Raw genomic sequence first — 19,598 nt, forward strand, 5'->3', positions numbered from 1 at the left:
TGAAAGGCTATAACGTCCCCCCAATTTTGCTACATATGCGAATCTGCCTCTCGACCTCCACCACCCACCGCCACCAACGCTTCCTTACTCTTTCCGGCAGCTTCGCATGTCCACTAAGGTGCGCTTTCTGCGCAAATCGCTCAAGGTACACTACTCCTTGTTTTTCTTCAATCACAATTTCCCTAAAACCCTATACCCTAGTGTCGTGCACTTGTATTCCTGTTATTCATACATTTCGTATTCTTCTTCCAACGCTAGTTCTACAACTATTTGTTACCTTGATCAATTCTCGCCATTTAGTAATTTGATTTCAAATTCAAATTCTTTGGCCTATGTGAATTCAAACGAACGCCGTAAAATCGTTGTTGGATTGTCAAAGATAATCAAACAAAAACAAGGTTACATATTGAAGGCTTTCTCTCAGAAATTTTGTCCCCACTTATTGGTAAAGATCATGAAACTATTAGAAACCCGAGAAACAGCACTTGCTTTCTTCAAATTTGTTTTTCAGGAAGATTCTGAGGCTACACTTAGGTCCTGTTGTGTTGCTGCGCATATTTTAGCGGCAGAGGATCTTCGGCTATGGGCTCAAGATGTGGTTTCACGGGTTTTTGGTAGAATAGGGGCTGTTAGGAGTAGAGGTTTGGTGAAGTTTATGTGGGGGAATCATCACGAGTATGAGTCAGATTTTTCTGTTCTGGATACGCTTATGAGGGTTTTTTTGAATGTGGAAATGGGTTGTGAAGCGTTGGAGATTGTGCATTGGATGAGGAAGGTAGGTGCAAAACCGAGTTTGTCTGCTATTGGCATTCTTTTTAAATTTCTTCTCAGGGTTGGTGATTATGGTAGTGTGTGGAAGTTGTTTAGGAGTATGGTTCGTGAAGGCCCAAGACCATCCAATCGTACGTTTAATATGATGATTCTTGGGTTTTGCCAAGAAAGCTATGTCCAAATAGCAGAAAGTCTGTTACATGTCATGTGGAAATATTGGTGTGAACCTGATGTTGTTGCTTATAACATTTTGATTAATGCGTATTGTTCACGAGGCTTGACTTCTGATGCACTCAAATGGATGCAACTTATGATTGAAAGAGACTGTAAACCGAGTGCTATAACGTTTAATACAATTATAAATGCACTCTGCAATGAGGGGAATCTTTTTGAAGCAAGGAAAATTTTTGATGACACCCAAGATATGGGTATTTCTCCAAATGTTATAATGTATAATACCTTGATGAATGGATATGTCAAAGCCAGGGACATTGATCAGGCAAACATGCTTTATGAAAAAATGATGAACAGGGGTATAGCTCCTGATGGTGTAACATTTAATATTTTGGTTGCTGGGCATTACAAGTATGGGAGAGAAGAAGATGGTGATAGATTATTGAGGGATTTATCAGTGTCGAGTTTGATTCCAGATCATTCACTATATGATATTTCAGTTTCAGGGTTGTGTTGGGCAGGTCGGTTGGATGAGGCCGTGAAACTGTTGGAGGATATGCTTGAGAAAGGTATTCCTTTGAGTGTGATTGCTTTTAACTCAATCATTGCAGCTTATAGCCGAGAAGGGTTGGAAGAGAATGCATCTGAGGTATATAAAATTATGGTTAACTTTTGTCTAACTCCCTCATCTTCCTCATGTAGTTCTTTGCTTATGGGCTTGTGCAAAATGGGTAGACTGCAAGAAGCCTGGGAGCTTTTGCAGAAGATGTTGGAAAAGGGTCTTCCAATTGGCAAAGTGGCCTTTACATTGCTTTTTGATGGATACTTCAAGCTAGGGGATATTGTGGGGGCTCAAAATCTGTGGAATGAGATGCTAGGCAGGGGATTATATCCAGACGGTGTTGCTTTTTCAGCCTTTATTGATGGGCTTTGCAAAACAGGTCAGGTGGACGAGGCTTATGATGTATTTTTAGAGATGTCAAGGATAGGTTTTGTGCCAAATAATTTTGCATATAACTCTCTGATTGCTGGGTTTTGTAACAGTGGGAGGCTGCATGAAGCGTTGAAGTTACAGAAAGAAATGAGGAAAAATGGTCTCCTACCCGATGTGTTTACTGTTAATATTATTATAAATGGTTTTTGTAGACAGGGAAGAATGAGGTCTGCAGTTGATGCATTTATAGAGATGCATCGTGCTGGCCTGTCAGCTGATATTGTCACGTATAACACACTGATAGGTGGATACTGTAAGGCATTTGATATGGACAGTGCAGAGGAATTTGTGAAGAAAATGTATACCAGTGGATGGGACCCAGATATCACAACCTATAATATACGCATCCATGGTTTCTGCAGTAGTCGAAAAATGAATCGAGCAGTAATGATGCTAGATGAGCTTATCTCAGCAGGCATTGTTCCAAACACTGCGACATACAACACTATGATGAATGGTGTTTGCAGTGACATATTGGAACGTGCTATGATTATAGCGGCAAAATTGATAAAGATGGCATTTGTTCCAAATGTCATCACAGCTAATGTGCTATTGTCTCAATATTGCAAGCAGGGAATGCCTGAGAGAGCTTTGATGTGGGGTCAGAAATTGAGAGAGGTTTTCTTTGTTTTTGATGAGGTAACCTATAAAATATTGGACAGGGCATACTATGATTTGCAAGAAAGTGCTGATCTAAGTGAAGAAACATCTGAGAAGAGCTTGTTTCTAGATTTCCTCATGTACATTACTTATGAATACTTGTGCAGAAATACAGTGCATACAGAGGCTAGTCATGGACATCTTAAGCTAATTGAAAATGTTTGTCTCGGCTCTTGAAAGTTGGTTCAGAACCCTAAGGTGAAATTTCCAAGCTGGTGAATCCCTTTGGTCTTTGAATCTGTTCTTGGCAAGAACCTCAAATTATCTGCCACTTGCCATCACTTCATCGAGATTTCTTTAAAGCAACAGAGACTTTTCTTTCAAGTACTGGGATTCCTCCATTGGGGTTGTTGCAGAACATTTCAGTTTGGTGAGATTTGAGAGAATTGATGTCTGAAATTTATTGCAGAACATGTCGGCTGAGGTGATATGTGGTGAGTAACTTAATTTGATGTTAAAATTTTTGGATACATGCTAATGTTGCTTTTGCTTCATAATCAAAGTGCATGGCATATCACTAATGCTGTGAACTGTCAAAGTAATAGCAATCATACTAACAAAATTAAACTTAGTCAAATTTGAGATGATTCATATTTTTGTTCACCAGTAGTTGAAAAATGAATCGAACTGTTATGATGCTAGATGAGCTTATCTCTGCAGGCATTGTTCCAAACACTGGGACATACAAAACCATGATGAATGGTGTTTGCAGCGACTTACTGGAAACGTGTTATGATTATAATAGCAAAATTGGTTAAGATGTCTTCTTTTTTTTCCAAATGTTATTACTGCTAATGTACTATTGTCTCAATATTGCAAACAGGGAATGCCTGAGAGAGCCTTGGTGGGGGTCAGAAATTGAGAGGTTTCCTTTGATTTTGATGGGGTAAAATATAAAATATTGGCCAGGGGCATAATATTAGCCAGGTTGATTGACGTCGCAGCCTTCCTATTTTGCGATGCTCATTAGAGACTTGGATCAGTTATTATAACCTTCTTCTTTGAGATGTAGAGAGTCAAATGTAGCGTGGTGCTCTCTGCCTGCAGGAGTTAAGCTTTTTTAGTCACAGTCATCGAAATCGAAGTCATTGGGGCAGATCTTAAAGTGTGTAAGTATTGCATTTTGCTTTCAACTAATTTTTCAATATTTTGATCGAATATCAAACTTCATATTGTTTTTGGTGGTTACTTTCTCGTACATTTTTTCCCAGCATCTACCTGGTGGTCCTAGTCAATGGAATGCAAGGTAGCGGTCATCTGCATGATGTGCTGGATTGAGTATTATGATGGATAAAAGATGTCTAAGTTGATTCAAAAACAAATGGGAGAGTAGGCAAAAAAGGCCAGTAGATTTGTAGTCCAAGCGCTTAACATGTAGAACATTCCAGTCATCACAGTGTAAGAGCATTTCTGTGATTCCCTGAAAAACAGAAGATGACTTTGGAGGCTCTAAAGTTGTTCTCTAGACTTTTTATGCTCATCTTTTGTTTGGTTTGTGGCTGCAGATGCATAATGGTTTGGATTTTAACGGATAACAAATAGTTTGGCTGGTTGCTCATGGAATCAAGTTGTCTGCTAAGATATGCATATGAAGTAGTTTGGGAAGACAAGGTTTGTACACCTTTTAACACCACATAAATGGAGAATCAAAGTTTCTGAAGGCAAATATGCCCATTTATCGTGAGCTTTGAGAGGATTTATGCAAAGGAATATCATGCTGTAAGTTCATCCTTTCATTAGATATAAAGTGCAAAAGCACCTTTATGAAGACATCTTATTGTGACATTGAATAATTTCCTTGGTAACATGGCATGGGAATTTCAAATTTCTAAAGATTTTAATGTCAATCCCATTCATTTTGTCTATGGGGAATACTCTTGCACCTGTCTCTGTTGTCGTTTCTCTAAAAGGTCACCCCTAACGATAAATTTTTGGAATATTCAGCTTGTTGGTTTCAGGTTGAAATTCCATTGGAGTTGGAGTTTATTGGGATGGGAGAGCTGGCTTCTCATCCAAATCGACCAGAACAGTTTCCATGTTCTCGAAACTTTTCCCAGAAGGAGCCTGGAGGATTAACTTCATCATGTAGGCGCCTGCACTATCCTATTCCTGCTTCAAGCCTTCAATGCCTCCACCACCTAACTCATCTTCATCATGTTTCAGAGCCTGATAGAAAAAGAGACTCTCTGTGCCACCTAACAATGAAGAAGATACATGCCATATATATATACACAAGTCTTTGCCACCTAACGCACCCAGTTTAGGTTTAGGACACAGGTCATTGGTAGTGAATGTGCTTTACTGATATGGGAATTTGAAAGTAAAATTTATTAAATATAAGGGCAAACATAATTTATTATTTTTTGAGTACATACAAAATTTATTAACATTGAGCACACTCTTATTTATTATTTTACCATGTCCTATATAATACATTACTGTATATAATTTATTACATGTTCATTAAACAAATAATAATGGATTTGGGAGGACTTGTGTATACAGTGTATACAATCGACTGGTGTACTAAAAATATTTAGAAAATTTTTGAAAAAATTATAAATATAAAATATAAATAATCTTAATTGCTAGATTTTAAATTTATTCTAAAATAAAAATTGTTACTTAAATTTTACTCACGGGTTATAGATATAAAGGCAGGACCGTCCAAATTAACCGTTCGGATCAAATCATCCGAATGGTCGGTTATTATCAAAGATATGTTAGTGAGGACCGATCGAAATCTTGAAAAAATCGATCAAACCGTCAATTGATCGGTTATTTTTATTTCAAAAATCGACCAAAATCGATCGTGGAGGCCTCTATTTATTGGTATAAATTTATTATTATAGAATGAAATGTTGAGTTTAAATTAAAAAAAAAAAGAAGCTAAATATTACAATCATTTAAAAGAAAGAAAAACAGTAAACGTGCGTGCGTGTGTGTGTGGGGAGAGAGCGACCTATTTAGATCTATCGATTTCGATCTCCTAAAAAACCTGTTGGGTTTTGAACAGACTCTTTTTTTGTCACTTTGTGACCTTTTTACCCCCCACTTTACCTTTACCCTTCTACATCTCTTCTTCACTCCTTACCCAATTTTGCTCTCTTTTGTTTTTTTTTTGATATCGCAATGACTTCGCAATAAAACCCTATTTCTCTTCTTCTGTTTTTCTCTACACTCTTTCTTTCTAACTTCAGGTCCCCTCACTCTCTTCAATCGCACCCCAATCTATATTTTTTTATATTTATGCGTTGTGGTTTTCGTTTTTGATCGTTTTGTTAATTGGGTTTTGGCGATCTGTGTGTCGGTTGCAGAGAAAAAGAGAGTGAAAACAAAGCAAAATAGGAGGAATTTAGGGAAACGGATATATGTCCGTCAATCAATCAAGGACCGATAGAGGTGATACACAGTACAAGAAACAAGGGCGATCCGCAAGCTCGAATCAGCAGCGGAGCTCCTCAGGTGTTTACGGTAAGGGCGGTGGCGGCGGGCCCGTTCCTTCTCCTTCCATCAGTTCATCTTCGTCGACTTTACCCCCTGGCAGAAGGTATTTTCTATTGTTTTTAAGGTTTTTTTTCCCTGGTTTGGATTTTTTTTCGTTAGTTGTTGTTGACAAGTTATCACGGCTTCCTTATGATTTAGGTGTTTTTTCTGAATATTTGATTTTTGTTTTCATTGTTCTTTTTATCATGGTGATAGCTTCAAGAAGGGTAACAATGTACAAGGAGCGCAATCGAGGGGAAACGTACCTGCTGTGAATTCTTCAGAGTCTAGTAATGCTACTAATGCCCCACGGAATGTTCAGAACGGTGCCCATATTCAGCCCCAAATACATGGTATATCAGTGTAAATTTTATTACTTTTGGATTAATGGATTGGAATTTTTTCTAATCTTAATTTAAATGGGATCCGGATATTACCCGGTGAAAGAATGTGATAGTTTGGTGGCAACTTGTATTTCAATTTTCAATGTGATGTATTTTGCCTTTGTTTGATTTGGTTTTGAATTGTGTTTCCTCATGGTAGGAACATCTAATGTACCAGTATTGAGTGGAACTGCTGCCAAGCCAACAACTCAGAGGGGTAGCAACAGAGATGTTCCGAAAACTCCAGCTTCTCAACCTTCCACCTTGACCCCCCCCAGTGGTGGGCCTGCCACCCCAGTCAAGGGTATGCTCATCTCATTCCTTGATGTTGGTAGAATATTTTTATATGGTTCTAAACGTGTTCAAATTTTATAAATCCTGGTGCTGTCTATAATTTGTATGTAAACTATATCACCAATATTAATTTTTGTTAACTGGTTCTTTCTCTTTTATGGATTTTACATTTCTAACTAATTTATGCTGATCAATGTTTGCTGATGGCGTAGGCCCAGGAGATGCACCTAAAGCTTTCCCATTTCAATTTGGGTCCATAAGTCCAGGTTTCATGAATGGAATGCAGGTATTGTTCATCACTCATAGTCTTCATTCAAGCTTTTTACTTATGCATGGTGCTTGACACTTCCCTGCCTCTCCCTATTTTTTCTTCCCCCTTAGTTTCTTTCTTATAATTTTTTTGATCTTGTTTCCATATTATTGTAGATTCCTCCTCGAACAAGCTCAGCTCCGCCTAATTTGGATGAGCAGAAACGTGACCAGGTTCTCTCTTGTCTGTTTTACTGTATTACATGAAGAGATTATTAAGGGATTTATGTCAACGCACCCTTTATTGTTGCATTATTTTGTAGTTTTTCCTTCCACATGCATTCTTTCAAGGGTTATTTATTTATTTATATTATTTTTTATAAGCATCTTCTTTCAAGTTTTTCCATTACGCCACACATGATTGGACATTTTCTTTGTCATTTGACTGAATTCATCTGACTCAATGGTTATTGAGTTGTTGCAATGATTCCATTTTCAGTTCCATAATGCCATTCTTATATAATCATAATTTTTTTAATGCTGCTTATGGGCATTGTAGCTGGAATCCTTCATAACAAAGAATGTTGAGAAAAATTATTTGATCCGTAAAACTTGCAGGCAAGGCATGAGCCCTTTAGATGTGGACCTCCATTGCCAACTTCTGTTCCTAAGCAACAGGCACCAAGGAAGGATAATGGGATTGATCAGAATAATTCCACGGAGGTTCAACCAGTGTCCAAAGCCAAAAGGGATAGTCAAGCGTCAGCTGCACCTTCAATTAGCCAAACCCAGAAGCCTCCAGTTCTTCCCATTCCAATAACTTCTATGCCAAGGCCATTTCACCAGCCACAGGTTTCTGTGCAGTTTGGTGGACCCAATCCACAGATACAGTCTCAGGGTGTGTCTGGAACTTCACTCCAGATGCCGATTCCTATGCCATTATCGATGGGAAATGCTCCTCAAGTACAGAAACAGGTGTTTATTCAAGGTCTTCAGCATCCAATGCAGCCTCAAGGAATTATGCATCACGGCCAGGGCTTGGGTTTCACTACCCAGATGGGTCCTCAGATATCCCCAAATCTAGACAACGTGGGAATTGGCATGACCCCACAATATCCCCAGCAGCAGGGAGGAAAGTTTGGTGGTCCTCGTAAAACAACTGTGAAGATCACTCACCCTGAGACACATGAGGAGCTGAGGCTGGATAAACGGGTAGATACACATACAGACGGTAGCACATCAGTTCAAAGATCTCATCCTAATGTACCACAATCCCAGCCAGTTCCATCGTTTGGACCTTCTCATCCAATTAACTACTATCCGGGCACCTATAATTCCAGTCCACTGTTTTTTCCTGCTCCAAGCTCTCGCCCATTAACAAGTAGCCATATTGCACCCACCTCTCAGGCACCAAGGCCCTATTATTCTGTTAGCCAAGGTCCACAAAATGTGTCATTCATGAACCAAAGTGCTACTCCTCTGCCTGTAAATAAGACTGGAGCTGCGGTGCGTGGTTCTACTGAACCTTCCAACGCAGAACATACTCGTGATGTTCATAATGTGATCCCCTCTCTGCCATCAGGAATAACAAAGGTGACTGTGAAACCTGCAGTTGGTTCTTCTGGAGAAAAAGTGGCTGGATCATCATTGCAGAATAATCCACCTGCCATTGAAAATAGTGGATCTCCTAAATCTTCTCGGCCATTTGGAGAAGTTGGCTCGTCTTACTCTCGAGAGGATGTCAATGCTTGCTCTGAAAGCTCTTTGCAGCAGCCAAAACCTGCGGGTGAATCTTTTGCTTCCAAGCCAGTGGCATCTGAACAAACTGGGGTGGTTACTGCTGCTGTTTCTGTTGATAATTCAGCGACTAATCATTTGTCCTCCGCTTCAGATGGTCAGTTTGAAGAGTCTGTTCCCGGTGTGACCAATACTGAAGGCAGGAAAAAGGAAATTTTGAGGTCAAACTCTATTAAAGATGATCAAAAGAGGCCAGGAAAGAGCAGGCATTTGCAATCTCATCATCAGGTACTTTAACCTGAAAATTTTTCTTTCTGATATTGATTCGTTAGTTTTTCTTCCTTGGCATGGATTTAAGCCATTCTTTGCAGGTTGGTGAACAACATACTGCGATGAGTTTCCCTTCACGAGATTCTGAAAGTGACGAAGCTAATGGAATTGGTGGTGCTTCTGGTACCAATGTTGGAGGTGGCTTGGTGGGCACTTCTTCTGAAGTTTCTGATGATGGATGCGTTGTTCATACACTGGATGCTTCTAGTAATTCTAATTTGGATAATTATTCTCTACAGAAACAACTAGATCATGAAACTATTGGGTCACAGGGAGCCATAGGAAAAGCAATGTTTGAAGGACCTAAAGAAGATGGTGATGGTTCCAACCTTTCTTCGGTTTCTGGAACTTCAGAATCTCCTTTAGTTGCTAAACAAGCTGATCAGGGTTATGTTTTTAAGGAAACAAGTTTCAGCAATGAGGGTCCAACCGCAGAAACTGTGCAGAGAGGTTCAGATGAACCTGTGTATTGCTGCAAAAAAGAAAATGGTACATCTGATAATATTGACACATTGACTTCCCAGACTGATTCCACAGATTGTAAAAATTCTTCAGGTGATAATATCGCCATTCTTGATGCTGCTACAAGCAAGAGTGATTTGATGGGTAGGAGTGAAATTTCTGTTATGAAGACTGTGATGCAAGATCAGCAGCCTGATCCTGTCACAAGTGCTGATCTTTCTGAAGCAACTTCAAAAGACAGTGTGGAGAGCACTATTTCTGGCATGGCTTCCGTCTCCATTTCTAGTTCCAAGGATAAACCCATTCCAGAACTGACCAGGCCAAAGAGCAGTAATGCTAGAGGGAAAAAGAAGATGAAAGAACTTCTCCAGAAAGCAGATGCTGCCGGGACAACTTCCGATCTTTACATGGCATATAAAGGGCCGGAGGAAAAGAAAGAATCTGCTGTAACTTCCGAACTCACTGATAGTGTTACTTTGAAGCAGGAAGTTGCTGATGTTCTGCGAGTAGATGATGCAGTGAGTGACAAAGGTGTGCAGAATAAAGCCGAACCTGATAATTGGGAAGATGCTGCTGACATCTCTGCATTGAAACTTGAAAGTCTCGCTAATGGGGAAAAAGCTCATGGAGGATCATTGAATTATGAAAATGATGGAAATGAAAATACTGACAAAAAGTATTCTAAAGATTTCCTCTTGCAATTCGCAGACAAGTGTAAAAATCTGCCCGAGGGTTTTGAAATTGCATCAGACATTGCTGAGGCCTTAATGAATACAAACGTTAATGTTTCTCATCCTATTGATTCATATCCTAGTCCTGGAAGAGTAATAGATAGGCATTCTGGGGGCTCCCGTAGTGAACGTCGTGGGAGTGTCATGCTTGATGAGGACAGATGGAATAAGCAGCTAGCTTCTTTTGGGAGAGACTCGCGTCTTGATATTGGTTCAGGATTTCGTCCTGGCCAAGGAGGCAATTCTGGCGTTTTAAGAAATCCACGTGCACAGCTTCCTGTGCAACATGGAGGGATTTTATCTGGGCCAATGCAGGCCATGGGGTCTCAGGGAGGGATGCAAAGAAATAGCCCTGATGCAGACAGGTGGCAGCGTGCTACTAATTTCCAGCAGAAGGGTTTGTTTCCTTCTCCACAGACTCCATTACAAGTTATGCATAAAGCTGAGAGAAAGTATGAAGTGGGTAAAGTGACAGATGAGGAACAGGCCAAACAACGGCAATTAAAAGCTATACTGAACAAGCTAACACCTCAGAACTTTGAAAAACTGTTTGAGCAAGTAAAAGCAGTTAACATTGACAATGCTGTTACTCTCACTGGTGTCATTTCACAAATTTTTGACAAAGCTTTGATGGAGCCTACTTTCTGTGAAATGTATGCAGACTTTTGTCATCATTTGGCTGGTGAGATGCCTGACTTCAATGAAAATAATGAAAAGATAACTTTCAAGAGATTGCTTCTAAACAAGTGCCAGGAGGAATTTGAGAGAGGTGAGAGAGAGCAAGAAGAGGCAAATAAAGGTGATGAAGAGGGTGAGGTTAAATTGTCTGCGGAGGAAAGAGAAGAGAAAAGAGTGAAGGCACGGAGACGAATGCTAGGTAACATTAGACTGATTGGGGAGTTGTACAAGAAGAGAATGCTTACTGAGAGGATCATGCATGAATGCATTAAGAAGTTGCTGGGTCAATATCAGAATCCAGATGAGGAAGATGTTGAGGCTCTTTGCAAATTAATGAGCACAATTGGAGAGATGATTGACCATCCCAAAGCCAAGGAGCATATGGATGCGTATTTTGACAGGATGGAAAATTTATCAACCAATATGAAATTATCTGCAAGGGTTAGGTTCATGTTGAAGGATTCAATTGATCTTAGGAAAAGAAAATGGCAGCAGAGGAGAAAAGTTGAAGGGCCAAAAAAGATAGAGGAAGTACATAGAGATGCTGCTCAAGAACGGCAGGCACAAACAAACAGGCTAGCCCGTGGGCCAAGCATGAATCCTTCTAGAAGGGCACCTGTGGATTTTGGTTCAAGAGGTTCAAACATGATACCTTCCCCAAATTCCCAAATGGGTGGTTATCGTGCGTCGCCTAGCCCTGTTCGTGGGTTTGCTGCTCAGGATGTACGAATGGATGACAGACAGTCTTATGAGGCAAGGACCTTGTCTGTTCCCTTGCCTCAGAGACCCATTGATGATTCTATTACTCTAGGACCCCAAGGTGGCCTTGCTAGAGGAATGTCCATACGAGGAGCACCAGCAGTTTCTAGCTCTCCCGTGACTAATATTTCTGCCATCTCTGGGGAATCGAGAAGTATGGCAACTGGTTTGAATGGTTATAGTTCTGTATCAGAGCGAACAACCTACAGCCCCCGGGAGGATCCCCTTCCCAGGTATGCTCCTGATGGATACGCAGTTCCTGCTGCTTTTGATCAATCCAATAGTTTAGATCGTGATATAAGTTACTCTAATCGCAACATTAGAAATCAAGACCGTAGCTTTGAAAGATCCATTGCTACTCCACCTCCTCCAAGAGGGCAGCCATCGACTTTCACCCATAATGTTCCTTCAGAAAAGGTGTGGCCTGAAGAACGCTTGAGAGACATGTCTATTGCAGCCATCAAAGAATTTTACAGGTAATAATCTTGTCTCATTCTTATACTATTGAGCATCCTTTGGCGTTCAGTTTGCTAGGTGTCATGCATTGTCAAATTGGACATCCACCTCCCTTTCATAAGCCCCGCGCCACTCCCTTCCCTCCTAAAAAACACCCCCGGATTTAGTCAAACGTAGCATAATTTGTTATAATCATCATAAAATACCTTCTTCTCCGCGTAACTATAATTTTATTAAAATAAAATACATAACTACTAGACCTTCAGTTTTTCTTTTCAACGTATACCAAAATCTTATTTCACCACAGATCTTTTTTTTTTTCTTCAACCTAACATCAATTTCTTCTTTTATTGTTTGTTTATAAAAGCTGGAGATTTTGAAACCATATGCTCCGGAATATAAATGTGTGTATCTTGTCTGCAATGTAGACCTGTAAAGCACTTTTAAATTGAATCCATTAGGTTGCTTTTCAATTGTTTAACTAAGCAATGAAGAGGACTTCAAAATTCAATTAGGTTCGTGGTCGAGGGTCATCATCTAACAAAAATGTGTCATGTTTACTTATCTGAAGTGTTAGATACCATTATCTGTAATCTGAATGATTATATCCTGTTTTTTGAATGTAAAAATAATCAGAAATGATTACATCATCGGTTTATTTTATGTACTTGCGCATATCTTTTCTCCTAAGTTTATCACACTAATAATCAGTTTATTGGACGAAGGACTTGCATCCACATACAAATTTATTTTCGAAGGACTTTGAGATTTCACTTGTCGTCTTCCCAGTTTAGATTGATATAGTTGCATTGTCAAAACGTTTTTTGTGTCAAAGATTGACATTTTAACGTGGACTCCTGCACAAGAAATAGAAATAATTTCTTCTCTCAAATGTTTATTTCAGATTTTAGTTCTAATATTATTTCGAATTAGAAATTGGTGAGAAGCAATATCATATTTGATATGGATTCAGTCTCGCTGCAATGGTCGAAGTAGAAAATTGAGAGTATTGTTCTTTTTTACTTTAATGCCTTTTAAATCGAATATTGCGACGCTAACAGACGTATATGCACGTGAAGATACACTAACAGATTGGTTTAATGAGGTGCAATGTCTTCTTATGGCTTGTAAATAATGAATTTTTTTTGGTATGAGCATAAATTTTTTTGGGTTGTCGAAGATGATATTGTCTTTTCTCAAAGTGACTAATGCCTCTGTTAAGTTTTAGTGATAGTAGTGGGGTCATTGTTTTTGAAACTGCAGGGGCGATGTGTTCATGTCAAGGGTAGAGCATGTTTTACCTATAAATACCCTGCAAATATATTCCGCCCCTACTTTGCTCGACACATCCAAGGGGAGGGCATGTTTGTGATTTTATTAGATGGAAATAGTAATGTTAGGACCCCAACTCTTCCATCCCTTTCAATCGATCTACCAAGAAAAGGAAAAATGAAGTTATGACAATTAGATGCATATAAGAGTGACTTATAAATACCTAATTTGTCTATTTGACTTCTATACCTATATAATATGCTTGAATATGTAATACCTACACACTTCATTAATTAACTCAAAAAACATGCAATCAATTTAGGAGGAAGGATATCATGTATGATCACTAGTTTTCACATATCATACCCACACTGTTTTTATTATTTTCTTACTGATTTACTTGCACATTCTATTGAGATCAAATCCATTTGCTCACCCATAACCAATTTCATTAGGAAGAAGATTCGATTCTAATGATTGTTCTAATTCATGTACTTAAATATTATCATAAATTAAGATTCTGTTTTTGAGGAGTATGAAAGTATGTAGGCTGGAAAAGTGTTCTGGTACCTCCTCTGAAGTCTTAGAATTGTGATGCTGGGCGTTAGATGCTACAATCAATACAAGTGTTGTGAATGCTTCTCGTTGTTATGATTTGTCTTAAGGAGACTAGGAATTGTGCTTGGGATGTATATTTGTAAGATCAGATTAAAGGATGGCCAAGAATATATTTTCTCTTATACTGAAATTAATGGACTATTTGAGTGCAAAAGCTTTAGATGCCGCCAGTAATCGTTTGAAGACGAACATGTAGAATTTACAACCACAAGTGATGAACTACATAAGGGGTTTAAGACCTATGAATGAAATCAGGAGTACCTTGAAAGACTAAATGCCAATTTTTTAGTGTTTTGGAGCTCTCGTTGAGGTTTGACAGATGGCCTTGATTTGGTTTGGCTGGTTTACGTACTGATGTACTAGATCCTTTAAAATCCTTATACAACCTGTTGCATATTGCTGTTGATGATTGTTTCCTAGGGATTGTGGATGCTAAGAAAAATGCGAGAGATTGTTTTGGTAGTGGAAGTAACACATTTCATGATCCAAGATATCCATTTTTGCTTTCATCATATCCCCAAACTCTCAAAAGGAAGTCCCTATTGAAGTTGTTGAAAGCTTTTTCGATATCCAGTTTACAAGATAGACCCCTCCTCTTGTTTTGAGTAGTGATCTACAAATTCATTAGCTGCTGATGAAGCATCTGAAATCTATCTTTCTAAATAATCATGCTGAGCCTGAGAAATCTTCTCCTGAAAAACTTTAGTTATATAATGAACTACCTAGCAAACTACTGGGTCTATATTATCAAATATCAAAATAGACCTAAATTTTGTGCACAATTCCAGGTGAAGCCATCTGCCCCTGTTTCTACAAAATCAAAGTATCATCTTCAATTCTTCATTAATGGCTTTTAGGGGAAGGTCATCAATAGAACGTCTACAGTGGAAATTCCCTCTGAAAAGACCACTAATAAAGCTGTAATTTCAGTTTAGATTCTCATCATGGTTTGCAGTATTCTCTTTGATACTCATAGAACTGATGAAATTATGGTTTAATGTTGGCCCAACCAAGATGTTCTGAAACTCTATCAGAAATTTACTGATGTCATTGGTTATAAAAAGTGTTTGTTGTTTGGCTTCACTGTGTATTGTTGATGAGTGTAAATGTTCTGTACCCAACAAAATCAATGCTCTGATACTTTCTTGTACTATGTTATTTGATATGAATTAGGAAATGTGATACTGTTGGATATGGATGTTTGTCAGTAGTCTAGCTTGAGTTGTTATTTTTGCATTGTTTCTGTTGTTGCAATGAAGATTTTTCTGATTAGCGAACTAACATATATTTTATTTTACTTTTCAGTGCACAAGATGAGAAAGAGGTTGCTCTATGCATTAAAGATTTGAATTCTCCAAGCTTCCATCCATCAATGGTCTCCCTCTGGGTTAATGACTCCTTTGAGAGAAAGGACATGGAACGTGATCTATTGGCTAAGCTTCTTGTCAACCTCACAAAGCCTGGGGATGCTGTGCTGAATCAAGGCCAGCTCATGAGAGGGTAGAAAAGCTTTTAACAATTTGTATAATAAAACTGAAACACTCATAATTGCGGTTTACTTAATTTTATTACGTCTTTGATACTTGCAATTCCCCAGGTTTGAATCGGTTCTCACCACTTTGGAGGATGCGGTAAATGATGCTCCGAAGGCATCAGAATTTCTTGGCCGCCTGTTTGCCAGAGTCATTTTGGAAAGTTTGATCCCCTTGAGAGAGATTGGGCGGTTGTTACTTGATGGTGGAGAACTTTTGAAAGTTGGACTTGCAGGTGATGTTCTTGGGAGCACCTTGGAGATGATTAAATCTGAGAAAGGAGAAAGTGCCTTGAATGAAATTGTTGGCGGCTCCAATTTGCAGTTGGAGAATTTCCGGCCTCCAAATCCTAACACATCAAGGACATTAGAGAGATTTATTTAGATGATACCGATGCTCATTTGTATCTTGCTAGAAGAAATTAATGTTTAATGCTCCTAGGTTACTGTTAATTTTGAAAAGAAAGTATTTTTCTTTGTGGGTGGGTGGGATCTATACATGGGGTTCTCAGATCGGAGTGTTATTATTATTTTTGCAAATATTCACTGAAATTATGAAAGGTTCAATTGAGCATCAAATATTTAGGTCATGTCTTTGGTGATGCCTTTCATCAGTGATATCTGAACTTTTGCTTCTGTTTGCTGCTCATCTCGTTATGCCTTTCGTGTTTTGATAATCTTGACCTGTTAGATACCTTTGATGGGTTTTGTTTTTTTTTTTTAAATACCATTGAGAAATATGTTTCACATTGAAATCGAATCTAGGCACACATATTCCTAACCCAAGTCGATTATCAATTGAGACATCTCTCCATAGAAGTTTGATAATTGAACAGAGTTGAGTAGAAGTTTGTTATGTTGATTTCTGGTGGGTGCACGTTCTTAACCATTGTCCTTAGCACTTGGGCCACTCGTTAATTAGACATGTACTTATTTAAAAGGCATAACTCTGAATGTCATGTTAAGCAACTAAAATAACATGTATATATAAGAAAATCTGAAAAAGATGACACAAATATTTCAGTATGCCATATATAGAATTTCTCCCCTCGATGCAATCAATTCCATCCAACAAATTTCCAAACAGAGAGTTTATTGATAACAATCAAGAAACCCTGTTCTTATTTTTCCCCTACAATGATCAATCTGCAAATATATAATAGAAATCAGAGGGAGAAAGGTCTTGCATACACATCAAACGGCTGGCAGGAGGTTAACTGAGGCTCCTGTCAATAACAAGAACATGGAAAAGTCAGAGACTCTGGATACATGTTTTTGAGAACTTCATAGATGCTTTCAGATATCTTATGTCTCATATAGTTGAGTCAAACAGTTAATACTACCACTGTATGACTTAACTATATGAGACTAGCAACTATTCAGTGAAAGGGCTTTACCTGTCTCAGCCCACCAATAGCACTGCCCCCGGTCATAAGCATGGTAAGGAGAGACGTCACAGCACCACCACCGCCAGCGCCAAGGTCATTGCCTGTACTTCGGATGACAGCACGCATTGAATTGAGAATGCTCCCATATGTATTACCTTGTCCTTTCTCAATGGCTTGGATGAAGCAGTAAGTCATGGCACCAGTGGAAGTGATCTTTGACAAAGCCTGCGTTTAAAACAATATTACAGTTCTGCTGTTACTTTTAAGAAAGAAATCTGTAAGGATCCTATATCAGTTCTTTTATTGGAACTTACGGATGTATCAGCAGAAGTTTGATCGTCATCACAACCGCTGAAAGATATTGCCTCTCCACCACTAGTCCCTTTCCATAAACCAGACCGTGGTCGATGGTCCTCCCAGATGTACTGCCCACTCCTACTTCCAAGAATGAGGGACAGAAACAAGTAAGGGATTTGATATCAAAATGCACCAATTTTCTTTTCAAATTTTACTGACGAGAACAGCATTAAATCCTAAACTATGCAAAGACAATACAAGTTACAAAAGGGAGGGTGAGAACATAATCTATATAGATCATCTGAAACACAGCTTGAGCATCCCATAACAAGTTCAAAATCCCCAAGTGAATTTTTATGCTTCTATGTACAATTCTCCCTCTAGCAGAAATGGTAAAAAAAAATTTAAATGATGAATTTAACAAAAAAAAATGTGACTCACCGGTTCATTCTGCAAAGAAAGGGCAAATCCAAAACAGTGCCACTATGGCAAGCATCAATAATTGCATGGAGCCTGACCCCATGTGGAAGAGGTCTGACAATTGTAGTATTGATCTCATCATCAACAATCATGCCCTGAGTCTCAAAGTCTAGTGGACAGAGAGTTTCATCATATCCATCAACTTCATCACCATTATAATTCCTCTGCCGTGAACCATGGCCAGAATAGTGAAATACCAGAGAGTCTCCTGGTTGACAACCTTGTACAAGCCAATACAATGCCATCCTCATGTTGTTTTTAGTAGGAATTCTGTAAGGATCAGTCTGTTCTTCTGCATTTGAAGTTTCAGGCAAGGATTAACTGTAACTTCTACCAAATGGAGTCATAAATAAGAAATGAAACACACCATTCCAACTTCTGCCAGCTCTTTCTACTGAATGCTAGGAACCTATCATCATTTGCGCCTTTATACAAAAAATTTGGGATTGGCTACATGAGTCTATGAAAAAAAATCAACGAGGTGTATTTGTCTCAACCATTCATTTCTATTTAAGATTATCCTTTCATCAAATCCTATTGAATCCATATCCTTTCTTACAACTTCAAGCCATATCTTTTTAGTTCTTCCTTTTCACTTCCTACTCACTTCTATACAAATTCTCTCAATTCTCCTCCCCGCACCGCTATCTCTATGTTGTAATGTTCATACCATCCTAAACGGTTCTCACTTATCTTCAATTGGTGCTACTCCTACCTTAGATTAAATAATCTCATTTCATATTATATCTTCACTCATGTGGTCAAACATCCAACGAAATATTCGCATGTCTATTACATGTATTTTTTGAATATGTTGTCTCTTAACAGCCTAACATTACAAACCATAAATCATCGCGGTCGTATAGCTGAGTTATATAGTTTTCCAACATTAGAGGTCCGTCAAGTTGCATAAAACCCAATATGCACTCCTTCACTTCATCCACCCGTTTTTAATACTATTAACTACATCTTTATTAATGTCCCTTCATCTTGGAAAATCGAGGCAAGATATTTAAAAACCTTATTTTTTTTGTTACTTCGCCGTTATCTTCATTAATATGCTAGGAACGTAATAATGCTAAAGGACCACTCTTGTCTAACAATTGATGGATAATTAATTCAAGCCAAACTTCCATTAGCAACCTACTTAACGCCAAAAGGCAAAACCGATTAATCCAAACTAGCGCCTTATACATACAAAGAGGCATGAGTTAGAGGGAAAGCCATACCAGTGAGCATGAGAATAGATTCTTCAGGGAACTGGAACTTGTTGACGAGCATATACTTCATACACTTGGCGTCATTGATACAACCCTTCAGCTCGTGCCTCGAGAACCTGTACGATATCCCGCATATCACGGCTCTCTTCCTACCGTGGGCGTTTGGCGCCGGACCCGGCGGAGCATGGTTATACGGAGAGGGAGACTGCGGCGGAGGAGGAGACGGAGATGCCGCAGTATGATGAGGGGGAGGAGGCACAGAGCGAGGGTCTGCGAGATGCGTGATTGCGCTGCAGATGGCGCAGCGGATTGATTGCGCTCCCGGAGGCATCTGTAATGGAGTCCGGCAGCCGGAGCAGTTGACCAGCATGTTCGAGTACATGGCTTCGGATCGGGTCCTAAAGGACGATGGTTGATCTCGTAAATTGGAGGATATATCGAGGGTGTTGATGTAATCGGCGAGGTGCAGGAAGAAGAAGGAGGTCAATCACGCGTAAGAAAATTATTGTTGCAGGCCTTTTGGCGGGGGTCCATGATATGAATATTGGGTCCATCAAATGAAAGATTCGGGCCATTATGAAATTCATATGGGCTAATTAAGACGGGGTTGGAGGCCCATTAGAAACTG

At 39.0% G+C, this 19,598-nt stretch overlaps 3 protein-coding genes across 8 annotated transcripts; 2 read left to right on the forward strand and 1 right to left on the reverse strand.

Annotated features, from left to right (window-relative positions):
• On the forward strand, positions 1-4,988 carry LOC119981751 (pentatricopeptide repeat-containing protein At1g09900-like). 4 transcript variants are annotated; one of them, XM_038824866.1, is made up of 6 exons: positions 1-3,033; positions 3,423-3,526; positions 3,612-3,708; positions 3,811-3,997; positions 4,105-4,318; positions 4,544-4,988. In XM_038824866.1, the coding sequence occupies exon 1, from the start codon at positions 107-109 to the stop codon at positions 2,774-2,776; it is 2,670 nt and encodes an 889-aa protein (XP_038680794.1). In that variant the 5' UTR covers positions 1-106; the 3' UTR covers positions 2,777-3,033; positions 3,423-3,526; positions 3,612-3,708; positions 3,811-3,997; positions 4,105-4,318; positions 4,544-4,988. The 4 variants fall into 4 exon arrangements, with proteins under 4 accessions (XP_038680794.1, XP_038680792.1, XP_038680793.1 ...); XM_038824864.1 differs by having other exon boundaries at positions 3,423-3,708; XM_038824865.1 differs by having other exon boundaries at positions 3,423-3,708; positions 4,105-4,210.
• A 671-nt stretch (positions 4,989-5,659) lies between these two features.
• On the forward strand, positions 5,660-16,164 carry LOC119982753 (eukaryotic translation initiation factor 4G-like). Of its 3 annotated transcripts, XM_038826287.1 has the most exons (11): positions 5,660-5,799; positions 5,917-6,149; positions 6,302-6,438; positions 6,629-6,772; positions 6,975-7,048; positions 7,189-7,245; positions 7,630-9,036; positions 9,120-11,941; positions 12,032-12,184; positions 15,360-15,554; positions 15,652-16,164. In XM_038826287.1, exons 2-11 carry the CDS (start codon positions 5,971-5,973, stop codon positions 15,968-15,970), a joined length of 5,487 nt encoding a protein of 1,828 aa, XP_038682215.1. In that variant the 5' UTR covers positions 5,660-5,799; positions 5,917-5,970; the 3' UTR covers positions 15,971-16,164. The 3 variants fall into 3 exon arrangements, with proteins under 3 accessions (XP_038682215.1, XP_038682213.1, XP_038682214.1); XM_038826285.1 differs by having other exon boundaries at positions 9,120-12,184; XM_038826286.1 differs by lacking the exon at positions 5,660-5,799 and having other exon boundaries at positions 5,806-6,149; positions 9,120-12,184.
• Positions 16,165-16,592: 428 nt separating this feature from the next.
• Positions 16,593-19,444, reverse strand: LOC119982995 (metacaspase-1). Its single transcript, XM_038826629.1, has 5 exons — positions 18,980-19,444; positions 17,712-18,042; positions 17,288-17,408; positions 16,983-17,198; positions 16,593-16,811 (listed from the first exon to the last, which is right to left on the reverse strand). Exons 1-5 carry the CDS (start codon positions 19,350-19,352, stop codon positions 16,752-16,754), a joined length of 1,101 nt encoding a protein of 366 aa, XP_038682557.1. The 5' UTR covers positions 19,353-19,444; the 3' UTR covers positions 16,593-16,751.
• Between the last annotated feature and the right edge of the window lie 154 nt (positions 19,445-19,598).

The sequence above is a fragment of the Tripterygium wilfordii genome, chromosome 17, assembly GCF_013401445.1.
Source record: "Tripterygium wilfordii isolate XIE 37 chromosome 17, ASM1340144v1, whole genome shotgun sequence".
In the NCBI taxonomy this organism is placed as follows: Eukaryota; Viridiplantae; Streptophyta; class Magnoliopsida; order Celastrales; family Celastraceae; genus Tripterygium; species Tripterygium wilfordii.